The 16,418-nt window shown below is 47.8% G+C and overlaps 1 protein-coding gene across 2 annotated transcripts in view; it reads left to right on the top strand.

Moving 5' to 3' along the window:
- The window catches only part of TTC7A (tetratricopeptide repeat domain 7A), a 235,259-nt gene that overhangs the window by 9,804 nt on the left and 209,037 nt on the right, over positions 1-16,418 (top strand). The window contains exon 4 of one of the 2 annotated variants that reach the window (XM_054162437.1): positions 12,168-12,298. The exons of the other annotated variant lie outside the window; for it this stretch is intronic. Coding sequence (XP_054018412.1) covers positions 12,168-12,298 — 131 coding nt within the window. The remainder of the gene's footprint in view (positions 1-12,167; positions 12,299-16,418) is intronic. 2 annotated transcript variants of the gene reach the window in all.

The raw sequence follows: 16,418 nt of genomic DNA, 5'->3' as shown, positions 1-16,418 counted from the left end.
TCCAAGCTGGTCTGGTCTGGTCTGGTCTGGTCTGGTCTATGCTATGCTATGCTATGCTATGCTATGCTATGCTATGCTATTCTATCAGGTAAGAGCAGTGACAGTTTAATCAGATCTAATCAGTGCTGTTGGAAGTTCAGTGACACTCAATTCAATACTTAAATTAATTAAACTTTTACAGAAGCCCATTTTCAGATTCCTTACATGACAGCAAAAGACAAAAAAAGTCAGACAAACACTTTCATGTGGTATGTGGAAAAACATGTTCTTCCTGCTGTGTCAAAAGGGCTGACATAATACACAGAAACAAGGTGACAGCAAACTAAAATGCATTCCTTTTGAAGGACACATAGAAAACATTGCCAAAGACTTGAGGGAAACAAGCACTAGAACACAGTATTTGGTGTGGAGGCTTAGCTATCCAGTGGCACAAGAGTACATCTGTTTCTAACGACTCTCAAGGAGTTTGGTAGATTCTGGTTCACTCAGGAAATGTGCCAGGAACTACTTAGGAGCAAAGTGGGAGTCTGAAGTGCAAGAGTCATCAATAGGGCTGACTTTGTAAACACAAGACTTCTAAATAAAATCTTTGTAATACTTTGTAATGACATGGAGGGGGAAACCATGCAAATCTTCCATATTAGACTAGAATAGAATTAGAATAGAATTAACCAGGTTGAAAGAGACCTTCAGGATCATCCTGTCCAACCTATCATCCACCACCATCTAATCAACTAAACCATGGCACCAAGCACCCCATCAAGTCTCCTCCTAAACACCTCCAGTGATGGTGACTCCACCACCTCCCTGGGCAGCACATTCCAATGGCCAATCTCTCTCTATGAAGAATTTCTTCCTAACATCCAGCCTAAACCTCCCCTGGTGCATCTTGTGACTGTGTCCTCTTATTCTGGTGTTGGTTGCCTGGGAGAAGAGACCAACCCCCACCTGGCTACAACCTCCCTTCAGGTAGTTGTGGACAGCAATAAGGTCTCCCCTGAGCCTCCTCTTTTCCAGGCTGAGCAACCCCAGCTCCCTCAGCCTCTCGTCATAGGGCTGTGCTTCAAACCTCTCCCCAGCTTTGTTGCCCTTCTCTGGACACCTTCCAGCAAGTCAACATCTTTGCTAAACTGAGGGGCCCAGAACTGGACACAGGACTCAAGGTGTGGCCTAACCAGTGCTGAGCACAGGAGCAGAATGACTTCCCTGGTCCTGCTGGCCACACTGTTCCTGATGCGGGCCAGGATGCCATTGGCCTTCTTGGCCACCTGGGCCCACTGCTGGCTCATGTTTAGCCTACTGTCAACCAGTACCCCCAGGTCCCTTTCTGGAGAAACTTCAACCCACCACACATATATTGGGTGTCAATGTTCGATAATAATAAATTTTTATTCCTAGGGGAGTGTATGACCAAAAAAGTTTGGAGACTACCTTATTACAAGTTAAAGCTAACGTTCAAAGATCTACCATGAAGCTGAGCTGCAGCCAGCTGATAAGCAATAGGTCTTGATGTGCTCATTAAAATGAACATCTTGGGTTTAAAGGTTTCAGATTTCTGCTATGCAGTCAGATATGCAGTGTAATACAGAGCTTAACACATTATTGATTGGGGGTTGGTGGCTGAGGTTCTGTCTCGTGAATGTTAGCTATCTTCTGGCTTCATAGCCACTCAGGTAAAAAGCTGTCATAATTTCAACAGTCAGTTTTAACTGTAATTAAAAATATAACCTGATGGAGTTTTTTAATATCAAAATTACTGAGGCATTATTAAAATTGGCACATTGCATCTCGTAGGAGGGTTAGGAGTAGGGGTCTTGAGTTCTGCTTTGATGCAGCTGATCAGCTTTGCACAGGTTATGTAAATTTTCATCCCTCATTCCCAGTTTATGGACAAAAGGGTCTTCAGCTCATGTTATGTAGAGTTACTAGAATTTCCTGCCTTTCTACCTTGGAGACTTTTACATGAAAATACCTCAAGATTACAATGGTGTGACCATTTGAGGCTGTGCCTTTAGGAAGGGGCACACTGGAAAATCTGCTGTGAATATACAATAATCCCATATAATAGGAGGCAATATATGCAGCTTTCTTGAAAAGCAAAACTTCTTCTAACCCACCTGTCATAATTTGCAGTATGAACAAAAGTGCTAAGAATCAAGGGCTTCTAGGCCTTTCTTCTTCCTCTTCTCTTTTCAGTGAAAATAAATCCTGATAAAAAAGAATACCTTAATTGTTGTGGATGGGAGTATCCAGACCCATGATGTGAATTTTTTTTAGCTGCCATGAATTGTAGCAGGAATAATGCACACTGCTGGGTCTTGCCTCTGGTAACCTAATTCCAGCTGCTGCTTTGATTTATTGAGGTTCAGGCTATTTTGCTTTCCAAGATGATATACTGTAATAGTTTTGATTGAGGGCTGTGCTTCTAAGCTCAAGCCATAGTTGGAGAGGCAGGGTGATTTTAATTCCATCTCTAAAGTGATTTAGTTGTGCTTTTGAATTTTGTCTTTGAAAAATGTTTAGTATTCTCTTGAGCTTTGATTAGTTGATATGTGGCTGTGTATATATTTGAATAGCTAGTGTTAAAAATAGTCTTGTTTCAATGCAAGTTGATTTGTCTGGAGCCATCCTTCTGAGCTAGGCTGAAGGCCACATGCTAGAAATGAAGTTCACTCTTCCCTTGGGGATGGCTGTCCAAAATCTCCTGGTATTTGCATAGAGTGAGAACATGCATACAAACAGTTCCCTTGCAGCAATTACCATGCAATGTATTCACACCCAGGTGACCTCAAGACAATTTACTGTATGCTCTTGGTGTTAGAGCACACTAGCTTCTGGCTGGGATGTGTGCCATAGGAGAATAGAAGTAACCAGGTTGGAAAAGACATCCAACACCATCTAATCAACTAAACCATGGTACCAAGCACCCCAACCAGTCTCTTCCTAAACACCTCCAGTGATGGTGACTCCACCACCTCCCTGGGCAGCACATTCCAATGGCCAATCTCTCTTTCTGGGAAGAACTTCTTCCTAACATCCAGCCTAAACCTCCTCTGGCACAGCTTGAGACTATGTCCTCTTGTTCTGGTGCTGGTTGCCTGGGAGAAGAGACCAACCCCTACCTGGCTACAGCCTCCCTTCAGGGAGTTGTGGACAGCAATGAGGTCTCCCCTGAGCCTCCTCTTTTCAAGGCTAAGCAACCCCAGCTCCCTCGGCTTCTCGTCATAGGGCTGTGCTCCAGAACCCTCCCCAACTTTGTTGCCCTTCTCCGGACACGTTCAGCAGTGAAAACCTGTGCTTAAAGGAACTCAACCTTCTTATGGAATAGAAAGCTGAGCTGGCATGCTTGTTCTGAAGCAAGCACTTTAAAAATGTATAGTAAGGTTTGATCCAAAGCTCATTGAAGTCCATGGAGACAATGTGAATGAGAGAAGGGTGGGGAGAAAGAAAAACACTGGAGAACTTCAGAAAAAGGAAAGGAAAAGAGCTAAAGTGACAGGTTAATCAGAATTTTATCACAGCTCTCTGTGTTTAATTCCCATTTATTTTCCCCACCATTACTGTTGTTTTTTCATATGTCTTAGCAAGAGAGATACTTTTCTTCTTAAATCCAGTGTGGAAGCAGCATGCACTTTCATGGCTTTCTGACACTTTCTGGGAACTGAACTGAAGATAAAATCCATATTGGGCTGGAAAGTTTTTTCTGTGCTGTTAATTGGGGAACGGCGAAGAGTTAGTGGAATTTGTGCTCTCAGGACTGGAGGACTTGTATACAGTCTATCCCACAGCACTTTGAGGGAATCTGTAATTGTTAAAGCTTTGTACTGTGACAACTGGCACCTGCAAGAGTAGGAGTCTTGCTCTTCGCTTTATCTACTAGATTTGCAGTCTCCTTGCTTTAAGGTTTCTTTTCATTGCATGGCTGTGGTAGGGAAGTCTGGCCCTTTTAGGATTCTGTAGAAGATTTCATACTATAATACCATCAGGTCAGTGCATATAGTATTAGCAGAAAGAACCATGACTAATCCCATACCATGTGGGTCACTTTTTGTTCTTACCCTCTACAGGTAGAAAAAAAATGCGTGCAAGGTAGCCTAGTTTATGTTTCAGTGCACTCTGTATGCTCTGTGCTTAGGTAAGAAGCCCTTCTGGAGATGTTTGTTTCCCTGTCTCTCTTTTTCGGACCACCTGGATGGTCATGCTTGTTATCAGTACTTAGTGCTGGTGAAGGCTGCTTGCTTTTCTCTTCCCACATCAAAGCATAGAGATAGTAGCTCCTTGCAATGGGCTGTAGCATGTATGTGACTGGCTTTTTATCAGCCTATTCTCTCTGTGTGACATCTCCCATGATAACCACCCCTGAGCAGACTGGTCCAGGATGGCTTTTACAATTTGATTAAATGCTGCATGTGTATGAATGTCAATGGATTGTGCTGAACTTCTTCCAGGGCCCTCAGCCTCACTTTGAACTTAAGGAGATGGTGACTCTGAAATACTCCTTCAAATATATTTTCAATTAAGAGGAATTGCTGAAAAATTCAGAGGATGATAAAACTGAAGTAGTTCTAAGAATATTTGTAGACTGATTGTTCTGTCTTCAGCACCAAATGGTTTATTTTCCTGTGCAGAATTAACATCCTCTTATACCCTTCATTGCATAGCAATAGTTTGGCTCGGTAGCCGGTCAGAACCGCTCCTTCGGTTCAGCACCGCTCGCTTTGTGAGTTTCTGCTCGGCTTTTTGCCTTGCTTTCGGGGTTTAGCGGGTCGGGAGGACTCCTGGGGGCAGGGGTTGAGGCGGGCTCGTGCTCTCGCGAGCGTGCACGGGAGCCAGTGCCTGACGTCAGCCGCGGGAGATTTAAATCCCGGGCGGGCTGTGCGCGCGGCGCCAGTTTGGCTCGATAGCCGAGAGCCTACCGAGAGCCTTGCGGCTGCTTGGGAGGGAAAAAAAAAAAAAAAAAAAAAATTTTTGGTTTTCACCCACATGTTGCACCATGGTCATTACTCGGACCAAGGGTAGAAAAACAGCATCTACCCAGACAGAGTTGTTTCTCCAGCATGCTGGAGTCCAGGCTGCCAGCTGCAGAGAGTGCTTCAGCCTGGCAGTTGGAATAGAGGAAGAGGGAGAGGGTGAGGACACCTGTGTCAGGTGTGAACAGGTGAACTTTCTCCTCAGCCTGGTGGCCGAGCTGAAGGAGGAGGTGTCTAGGCTAAGGTCAATAAGGGAAAGTGAAAGGGAGTTAGACTTGTGGGAGAAGGCTCTGCAGATCTCCCCTGCTGAGGGACGGGCCCCTGAAAACGGAGAGGGATGGACACAAGTCCCTGCCAAGGGTGGCAAGAGAAATCCACCCCGGCCATCTCCTCCTCCTCCGCTGCCCTTGCATAATAAGTATGAGGCCCTGCAGGCTGAGGGCGGTGGGGATGAGAGGGCTGAGGAGCAGCCATCCAGAGGGGAGATCAAGGCCAAGCGGTCCCCGCCAGCTGTAACGACCAGCTCCAGGGAGCAGCCTAAGGCCAAGCCTAAGGCCAAGCGGCCACTACCAGCTATAACGACCAGCTCCACAAAGAAAAGGAGAAGGGTTATAGTTGTTGGGGACTCTCTCCTGGGGGGTACTGAGGGACCCATATGTCGTCCCGACCCATCCCACAGGGTGGTCTGCTCTCTACCTGGGACACAGGTAAGGGACATTGCAAGGGGAATCCCCAAGCTCATCAGTCCCTCTGACTATTACCCTCTGCTGGTAATACAGGCTGGGAGTGATGAGATCGACAGGAAGGGCACCAGGGCAATTAAGAAGGAGTTCAGGGCCCTTGGACAATTGATTGATGGGGCAGGCGCACAAGTGGTGTTCTGCTCAGTTCCCTCAGTGGCAGGGGAGTACACTGAGAGGAACGGGAGAACCCACACCATCAACAAGTGGCTCAGGGGATGGTGCCAGCGGAGGAACTTTGGTTTCTTTGATCATGGGGCTACTTTTACGGCACCCGACCTGCTGGGTCCTGATGGGGTGCATTTATCTAGAAGGGGCAAGAGAGTCCTAGCACTAGAGTTGGCAGGGCTCATTAGGAGGGCTTTAAACTAGGTCTGAAGGGGGTGGGTGAAGACATTGGTCCCTCTGCAGAGGTAAGAGTAGAGCACAAGGTAGGGTCAATTGAGAGCTCAGGAGCCCAGCTGCAGTGCATGTACACCAATGCACGCAGCCTGGGCAATAAGCAAGATGAGCTGGAGGTCCTAATCCACCAGGGCAACTATGATATAGTTGCCATCTCAGAAACATGGTGGGACAACAGGCACGATTGGAGTGCTACACTGGGGGGCTACAGGCTCTTTAGGAGGGATGGGCGAGGGAGGAGAGGAGGAGGGGTGGCTTTGTTATATTAGGGAGACACTTTCTGCCTCAGAACTCGAAGTGGAAGATGAGGGAATTGAGAGCCTGTGGGTTAAAATCAGAGGGCAGCCCAACAAATCTGACATCCTGGTTGGAGTCTGTTATAGACCACCCAACCAGGATGAGGAGGCTGATGAATTATTCTATAAACAACTGGAGGCTGTCTCAAGATCATCAGATCTTGTCCTCGTGGGGGACTTCAACCTGCCAGATATCTGCTGGGAACTTAATTCAGCAGAGAGAAGGCAGTCCAGAAGATTCCTGGAGCGGATAGAGGATTGCTTCCTGACGCAGCTGTTAAGTGAGCCTACCAGGGGACAGGCTCTGCTTGACTTGCTGCTCTCCAATAGGGAAGGGCTAGTGGGAGATGTGACCGTGGGAGGCTGCCTAGGGTGCAGTGACCACGAGATAGTGAAGGTTTCAATATGCAGGGAGATAGGGAGGAGCACCAACAGAACCTTCACCTTGGACTTCCGGAGGGCAAACTTCAGCCTCTTTAAGAAACTTATTTGTAAAGTTCCCTGGGTACCAACCCTCATGAACCGAGGGGTCCAGGAGGGTTGGAGCTGCTTCAAACAGGAGCTCTTGAGGGCACAGGAACTGGCGGTCCCCATGTGCCGAAAGATGAGCCGGCGGGGAAGGCGACCGGCCTGGATGGACAAGCAGCTCCTGAAGGATTTAAGGGGAAAAAAGAGGCTGTGTCACCTCTGGAAGGAGGGGAAGGCTTCTCGAGGTATGTTTAAGGAAGTGGTTAGACTATGTAGGAATAAAATTAGAGAGGCAAAGGCCCAGTTGGAACTGAAGCTGAACACCTCTGTGAAAGATAATAAAAAGCAATTTTACAAATATATCAACGCTAAAAAGAAGGGCAAGAAGAACCTCCACTCCTTACTGGACCTGGAGGGGAACATGGTGACCGAAGATGAGGAAAAGGCTGAGGTCCTGAACGCCTTCTTTGCCTCAATGTTTAACAGCAAGGTAGGAGTCCAGGATGAGTGGCCTCCTGAGCTGGGTAATAGGGTCGGGGAGCAGTGTAATGCCCCAGAAATCCATGAGGAATTAGTCCGGGACCTGCTGAGCCACTTGGACACCCATAAGTCCGTGGGACCGGATGGGATCCATCCTAGGGTGCTGAGAGAGCTGGCAGATGAGCTGCCAAGCCGCTCTCCATCATTTTCCTCCAGTCCTGGCTCACTGGAGAGGTCCCAGATGACTGGAAACTGGCCAATGTGGTCCCCATCCACAAGAAGGGACGGATGGAGGAACCTGGAAACTACAGACCAGTCAGCCTGACCTCAGTGCCAGGGAAAGTGATGGAGCAGATTATCCTGGCGGCAATAACTGTGCACCTGAAGGATGGCCAAGGGCTCAGGTCCAGCCAACATGGATTTAGGAAGGGCAGGTCCTGCCTCTCCAACCTGATCTCCTTCTATGATCAGGTGACCCGTCTGGTGGACGTGGGGAGGCCTGTGGATGTGGTCTACCTGGACTTCAGCAAGGCCTTTGACACCGTCCCCCACGGTAAACTGCTGGCTAAGCTGTCAGCTCGTGGCTTGGACCACAACACTCTGTGCTGGGTTAGGAACTGGCTGGAGGGCCGAGCCCAGAGAGTGGTGGTGAATGGTGCCACATCCGGCTGGCGGCCAGGCACCAGTGGCGTCCCCCAGGGATCAGTGCTGGGCCCCATCCTCTTTAACATCTTCATTGATGATCTGGATGAGGGGTTTGAGTCAGTCATCAGCAAGTTTGCAGATGACACCAAGTTGGGAACAGATGTTAGTCAGTTAGAGGGTAGAAAGGCTCTGCAGAGGGACCTTGACCGACTGGACAGATGGGCAGAGTCCAATGGGATGGCATTTAATAAGTCCAAGTGCCAGGTGCTGCACTTTGGCCACGGCAACCCCATGCAGAGCTACAGGCTGGGGTCAGAGTGGCTGGAGAGCTGCCAAACGGAGAGGGACCTGGGGGTGCTGATTGACACCCGCCTAAACATGAGCCAGCAGTGTGCCCAGGTGGCCAAGAAGGCCAATGGCATCCTGGCCTGTATTAGGAATGGTGTGGCCAGCAGGAGCAGGGAGGTCATTGTGCCCCTGTACTCTGCACTGGTTAGGCCACACCTTGAGTACTGTGTCCAGTTCTGGGCCCCTCAGTTTAGGAAGGACATCGAGACACTTGAACGTGTCCAGAGAAGGGCAACAAGGCTGGTGAGAGGCCTTGAGCACAGCCCTGTGAGGAGAGGCTGAGGGAGCTGGGGTTGCTTAGCCTGGAGAAGAGAAGGATCAGAGGCGACCTCATTGCCCTCTACAACTACCTGAAGGGTGGTTGTAGACAGGAGGGGGTTGGTCTCTTCTCCCAGGCAACCAGCACCAGAACAAGGGGACACAGTCTCAAGCTGTGCCAGGGGAGGTTTAGACTCGAGGTGAGGAGAAAGTTCTTCCCTGAGCGAGTCGTTCGTCATTGGGATGTGCTGCCCAGGGAGGTGGTGGAGTCGCCGTCCCTGGAGGTGTTCAAGGGGAGATTGGACGTGGCACTTGGTGCTATGATCTAGTTGTGAGGTCTGTTGGAACAGGTTGGACTTGATGATCCTTGGGGTCTCTTCCAACCTTAGTTACTGTGATACTGTGATACTGTGTGATACTGTTAGGAAGTTTTGAAATAATAGGAGAACAATTCTTACCATAAAACCAGAGACTTCATAGATGGACTTGAAGACAAATTCTGTTTTATGTTGAATACTATACAGGCTGTATGTGAGTAGAAAGGAGAGAACACAGAATGGACATTAATTAAAAGCAACAAAATTATTGTCATCCCTGCCCCCCCCACCCCATGCTGTCAGTTTGAATTAAATCCCTTCCACTCTACTGTGGTGTGGTGGTTTGAGCCTTAACTGGGGTTTAAGAGCTCAGATGGGGGCAAGACTGAGAATCCCTACCCTGTTCCCCCCTGCTCTCTTCCAATAGAGAGGGAAAAAAAGGGAAAGGGGCAGATCCACCGAGAAATAATCTGGAGTTGGGTTGGAAGGAGAAAGGTAAAAAATTTTCTTTAAACAATACATGTATGTATGTATATGTGTATCTATCTATCTCAACAGTAACAGGAAGGGTTCACAAGGGGTAAGGAACAAGGATGGATGGGGAAAAATATGTATACAAAACCAGTCCTTTGAAGAGGTGTGAATGTAGCAGGGAGGAGGACCAGGCCTGACCATGTGGCAGAGAAGCAGGAAGCCAGCAGCAGTCCTCTAGTCCAGGCAAGGCAGGAGCCAAGAAAGCCCTAATGGCTGCAGTGTCTTCCTCTCTATAGCCTTGTTGGTGAAGGAGGGGGAGTGGAACAGACTAACTCAGTTTCCCAGGAGGAAAATCCCCTCCAGGAAGGGCAAGCTCTCACAACACAACCCCCTCCCCACCCCCCCACCCTCACTGCATAACCCATCACATCTGGTCAGGATTTTCAAAGGTGATCAAAGATACTAATGCTTCCTCCAAAGTATAGTCCTTGAGAAAATGTGCCAGGCACTTTAGAGGTGGGAGAGGGCAGATGGAGTGGGGAGCCAGCTTCTGAGCTTCCAGCAATGGGGTGTGTTCTCTTCTCAACACGCTGAACTAACCGCTTGTGTCTGGCTCAAATGCAAGACATGAGAGAGGGAAACTCCTAACAGAGTAACCAAGGGGACAAAACACAAATGTTGAGCATAAGAAGTAAACATATCTGAGACTGCCTAGGCACTTTTGGTTTCACCAGCATGAGCCCTTGTGGTAGGTTCATCGTGAGGAAACCTGGTTTCCCAGTGCTGCCTCACAGCAGTTTGTTGCCAAATCCTGAAATGAGCTGTGCTGAGTTGCTGTGCCTCTCAGGATTGTGGGTTCACAGGGTAGCGTGGCTTCTGGTATGCGTGGTGGCTTCTCACAGGGTGCAGAATCCGTTGCCATATGCTGCAGCAGCCTGAATTGCTTCCCTGGAGAGGCTGTCCAAACAGATGAACTCTTTCTTCTTTTCTCACCTCTGTGTATCTCTGTTAAGAAAACTAGGATTTTGAATTAAATCTTGCACATTTCTCATTGGCATTAAAGAATGTTGTTTTATATAACATTTATTGGGAAGCATGTGCTGAACTTACTATAACCTGTTGTGGGCTACTAGGTAGCAGTGCAGTTGTTTGGTGTAGAAGGCCTGAGTTTCAAAGTGGTGGTGTATTGTAAAGATCCAGTGTGGCAAAAGCTGCTACACTGGTCAAACTAAAATCAGTATGTGGATGTGTAGCCTTTCTGAACAGATGTAGAGATTTAAAGGATGCCATGGTGTGATGCCAGACAAGGATCTGTCAGTAAAAAGTTTTCATGTAGGGACATTAGCCATGAGTCTTCGATTAGAATAGAATTAACCAGGTTGGAAAAGACTTTTGAGATCAAGTCCAACCTATCACCCAACACTATCTAATCAACTAAACCATGGCACCAAGTGCCCCATCCAGTCTCTTCCTAAACACCTCCAGTGATGGTGACTCCACCAGCTCCCTGGGCAGCACATTGCAATGGCCAATCTCTCTTTCTATGAAGAACTTCTTCCTAACATCCCCTCCTCCTAAACCTCCCCTGGCACAGCTTGAGACTGTGTTCTCTTGTTCTGGTGCTGCTTGCCTGGGAGAAGAGACCAACCCCCACCTGGCTACAACCTCCCTTCAGGGAGTTGTAGAGAGCAAGAAGGTCTCTCCTGAGCCTCCTCTTCTCCAGGCCAAGCAACCCCAGCTCCCTCAGCCTCTCCTCACAGGGCTGTGCTCCAAACCCCTCCCCAGCTTTGTTGCCCTTCTCTGGACACCTTCCAGCAAGTCAACATCTTTGCTAAACTGAGGGGCCCAGAACTGGACACAGGACTCAAGCTGTGGCCTAACCAGTGCTCAGTACAGGGCAAAATGACTTCCCTGCTCCTGCTGGCCACACTGTTCCTGATGCAGGCCAGGATGCCATTGGCCTTCTTGGCCACCTGGGCCCACTACTGGCTCATGTTCAGCCTACTGTCAACCAGTACCCTCAAGTGCTAACCCAGCTCAGAGTGCTGCTGTCCAAGCCAGGGGCTGACAGCTTGGCCAGCAGTTTGCTGTGGGGGACAGTGTCAAAGGCCTTGCTGAAGTTCAGGTAGACTACATCCACAGCCTGCCCCACATTCACCAGGCAGTCACCTGGGCATAGAAGGAGATCAGGTTGGTGAGGCAGGACCTGCCCTTCCTAAATCCATGCTCTTTGTTTGTAATTGGGGATGGATGATTAGAGAAGAACAAAACCCTGGTATTTTTTTATTCTTTAGAAAAGAGGGTGATCATATTTTCCAAGGGAAGGCTTTCAACTTTTGTTGGTATAACTTTCCAACATTTTTTCCCTCCCTCAAAACTGCTGGTTGTGGAAAACTTCACTTGGAATAGAAGATGCTTAGAAATAATCAAATCTCGTCAAATTCAGTGCTGGGGTGTTTCTGGAACAGCTCTTGTGTTGAAGCCTCCAAAATCTATTGCCATCTTTGGAACCAGAGGCCTTAATTTCTCTGTACCACCCCTACCAGGGGGGTTGTGTGTGTTTCCTTCATAAAGTGTGTGAAAGGCACTGGAAAAGCATGCCATGGCACTGTGTGTTAGAGCAGCATGACAAAAATACCTTGCATGTCTAGGAATTGTACTTTTCTAGAGGAAACCCACATGTGGATAGACTTTCCTGTGAATGAAGGAATAACACAGCTATGCTGCTCTTGGTGGGTTTCAGTTAAAGCCAGTGTTGCCCTTTTGCAGGTCTGTCGCTGGAACGCTCAACCAACTCGGTTGCCTCGCGTGCTCGACTGTGTGAGAGGGAAGAGGAGGTCATGGCTTGTTTTGAAACAGCATGTGTCATTACTCAGGTATACTTGCAGGAGCTTGAAAAGGTAAGACTGAATTTACTCAGGATGTTACCTGGTGGCCTTGGTGGGACTTCCAGGGTTTTGACAGCAAAAATGATGGGGGAAATAACAAGAGATCACAGACTATGCAGTGTGAGATCAAGTTGTAAGGAGTGAGATGTCTCAGTATAAGCAGTTCCAAAATAGCAGCTTATCTGTTTTCTGCCTCTTTCCTCTAAGAATGATGCCTGGAAACCAGTTTTGCCTGTGGTAAAGCACAGAATACTTACAATATGCTCAGGTTGTATCTCAGGTTTAACACTTACTAAAGGGGAAGTACAAACTTTGCGTAACAAGTGGCATCTTGAAAGAGCTCCAAGACATTTTTGGTGTCTCTGCTGTCTAAATCATAGAATCCTAGAATCAATACACAGGTCTCCAGTGAGCTGAAATTTATCCTTTTTGGGTCAGCCATAGCAGTTTAACAGGCAGTGTTTCACCTTCCTTATGTGAAACTGGAGGCACCTAAAGCATTAGTAGCAAGTAGCAAGATTCCTTATGCCTCTCTGTCTCAGAGCGGGGCAAGGAATCTGGGGCAGGAGTTGGCAGGGCTTATTGATAGAGCTTTAAACTAGATTTGAAGGGGGAAGGGGTTAATAATCTCATGACTGCCTGTGACACACAGTGGGGCAGCACAGCAGAGGCAGAGGGGTGGAGAGCACGCAGCTTGGGCAATAAACAGGGTGAATTAAGGGCCACGGTGCTGATGGAAAACCATGACATCATGGCTATTGCTGAAACTTGGTGGGATGATTCCCATGACTGGAATGTAGGGATAGAGAGGTGCAAGCTCTTTAGGAAGGGCAAGCAGGGGAGGAGGTGTTGCCATCTACATCAGTGACCAGCTGGAGTCAGTGGAGCTTTACCTGGGGAAGGATGAGAGCATATGGGGTAAGATTAAAGGGAAGACAGGGGAAGGTGATGTTACAGTAGGGATCTGTTACAGGCCACCTGACCAGCAGAACCACAGATGAGGCCCTACATAAGCAGATAGAAGTGACTTCACATTCACAAGCCCTGGTCCTCATGGGGAAGTTCAATCACCCTGACATCATCTGGAGACTCAGCACAGCTAGGCACCAGCAACCCAGGATGTTCCTGGAATGCATAGATGACAGCTTTCTCCTCCAAGTGGTGGAGGAACCAACAAGAGAAGGTGCTATGTTGGACCCCGTGCTCACCAGCAGGGCAGGGCTCATGACCAGTATGGGGCTCAGGGACAGCCTTGGCTGCAGCGACCGCCATGTCCTAGGATTTAAGATCCTCAGGGAAGCTAGGAGGATGTATTCCAAGGATCTGCTGGCCAAAGTATGGTGGGACAAAGCCCTAGAGGGAAGAGGGGCCCAGGACATCTGGTCCATATTCAAGGATCACCTTCTCTGTGCCCAGGAGCAAAGTATAACCACAAAGAGGAAGGCAGGAAAGAATGCTAGGAGACCTGCCTGGATGGGCAAGGAGCTCCTAGACACACTGTCACACAATAAGAAACTACAAGGAGTGGAAGAAAGGACAGCTAGAATGGGGGCCATGCAAGGAAGCTGCTTGAGTAGCAAGAGAGCTGGTTGGAAAAGATAAAACTCAGACAGAATTAAATCTATCCAGGGAGATCAAAGGGAATAGCAAAAGTTTCCACAGGTACATTAATGGCAAAAGGAAGACTAAGGAAGGTGTAGGCCCCCTCAGAAAGGAAACAGGACAGGTGACAAGTAACATGGAGAAGGCTGAGGTTCTCAATGACTTCTTTACCTCAGTCTTCACTGGCAAGAGCTCCAGCCACACTCCCCAAATCTCAGAAGATAATGGCAGGGCTGGAAAAAGGAACTGCCCATTGTAAGTGAAGATCAGGTTCATGACTATCTGAAGAACCTGAGAGCATACAAGTCCATGGGACCTGACAGGCTACACCCACAGGTACAGAGGGAATTGGTGGATGAGGTCTTCATCAGCAATGTGGACAGTGGCACTGAGTGCACCCTCATCGAGTTCACTGATGACACCAAGCTGTGTGGTGCAGCAGACACGCTGGAGGGAAGTGATCCAAACAGAGGGACCTTGACAGGCTGGAGAGGTGGGCCCAAGCCAGCCAGATGACGTTCAGCAGGACCAAGTGCAAGGTCCTGCATCTATGTCAGGGCAATCCCAAGCACTGATATAGGCTGGGCAGTGACTGGCTTGAGAGCAGACCTGACGTGAGACCCCACCTGAAGTACTGTGTCATGTTCTGAAGCCCCTATTACAAGAAAGATATGGATGTGCTGGAACGTGTCCAGAGAAGGGCCACAAAGGTGATTCGAGGGCTGGAGCACCTGCCTATGAGGACAGGGTAGGAGAGTTAGGGTTGTTCAGTTTGGAGAAGAGAAGGCTCCAAGGAGACCTTATTATGGCTTTCCAGTATCTGAAGGGGGCCTACAAGAAAGGTGGGGAGGGACTTTTTAGGCTGTCAGATGGTGATAGGTCTAGGGGGAGTAGGTCCAAGCCAGAGGAGGGTAAATTTAGAGTAGATGTCAGGAAGAAGTTCTTTACCATAAGGGTGGTGAGACACTGGGACAGGTTGCCCAGGGTAGAAGCCCCATCCCTGGATGTTTTTCAGGCCAGGCTGGATGTGGCTCTGGGCAACATGATCTAGAGGAGGGTGTCCCTGCTCATGGAAGAGGGGTTAGAACTAGATGATCCTTGAGGTTCTTTCCAACCCTGACAATTCTGTGATTCTGTGAGTTAGCTGCTTAGTCGCTGCTTGGCTGGAGGACAAAATAAGATGAGTACTGTGAGCTCTCCACTGAGCTGTAATGTGTGGCACTGGGCACATGCTTAGTGGTCTCTGTAACCTTGAGCAGCTGAGTTATAGAATCATTTGGGTTGGAAAAGACCTCTGAGCTCATCAAATCCAACCATTGACCCTACTCTACAAAGTTCACCCCTGAACCATACCCCCAAGCACCACATCTAAATGACCAACATCCAAGTGATGGTGACTCAACCGCCTCCTTGGGCAGCCCATTCCAAAGTCTGAGTACCCTTTCTGTCAGAAACGTTTTCCTAGTTTAACAGAGCACACCATGTGCTTCCATGCCTTTCATTTGCGTGTTATGCTTGACACCAGAAGCACTGATGGAGTGCATGCTACCTGTTCTTCTGCAACTTAATGACCTTTGAGCAGGTATTTCTGCTCTTCTCAGCAGCAAAGGTGTGTGTCCATTCCAGGTTTTAGTTTTATTGCATTACAACAAGAATAAAATGAGCCTAGTGCATGTACAAAGAATCATTAAGATAGCCAGCTAGCTACCAGCTAGTTACCTGGTCTCTACAGGAAAAACTTGCATGTTTGTTTTTGTTTCAAACAAGGCATTGTCCTTCCCTCTCACAAGGATGAGCTTCTGCCAGTACTGGGCACTGCAAATGTTTGTACCAACAGCTTGTGTCTGTAAAGAATGGGAAAAGTTTAAAACTGTAGTGCATTTGTCTTCTGGACACAGGGATAAGGATGTAGGATTACTGAGAGATGAACTTAAAATCCATAGTCTTAATCCTTTCCTGGATGTAAAACTTGGATTTGAAGAGTCCACAAAGGGTAACTTCCAGTAATGACAGCAGTTAGCAGTAAGGAAGGAAAAGTGAGAAGTGTTTGATAGGAGAAACAGAGGGAATGCAACACAGGAGAATCTTAATTCTTCTATCAGGACTCCTGATATCTCAGTAACTCTTACAAAAGATTTGGTAGGATAGATGTAACTACTCAAATATTGCAGTAATATTTCTGTGCAAGATGCTGGATCTATGTGGTAAGCTCTGGGCTTACTTTATTAAAGCTTAGAGAGTAATAAGAGATGATGTTTCAAAACATATTGCATGCAGAATATTACATGGAAATCACTGTATACTTCATTTTTAAATTGACTTTGGAATGTTTTCTAATAGCTAATGAAGGAATGTTTTCAAGTGGTCTGTGGAGGAACCTGATCACAGAAGCTACTTTCTTTTTTTTTTTTAATCTCTGGCTCATGAGGAGCTGGCTAATTTCAACAGTTGTCTGTGTCCAGTTCTGAGCCCCTCAGTTTAAGAAGGATATTGAGACACTTGAAGGTGTCCAGAGATGGGCAATGAGGCT

The sequence above is a fragment of the Dryobates pubescens genome, chromosome 6, assembly GCF_014839835.1.
Source record: "Dryobates pubescens isolate bDryPub1 chromosome 6, bDryPub1.pri, whole genome shotgun sequence".
NCBI lineage: Eukaryota > Metazoa > Chordata > Aves > Piciformes > Picidae > Dryobates > Dryobates pubescens.
Note: the sequence above shows the minus strand (reverse complement) of the source record. Positions and strands in the feature narration are given on the sequence as shown.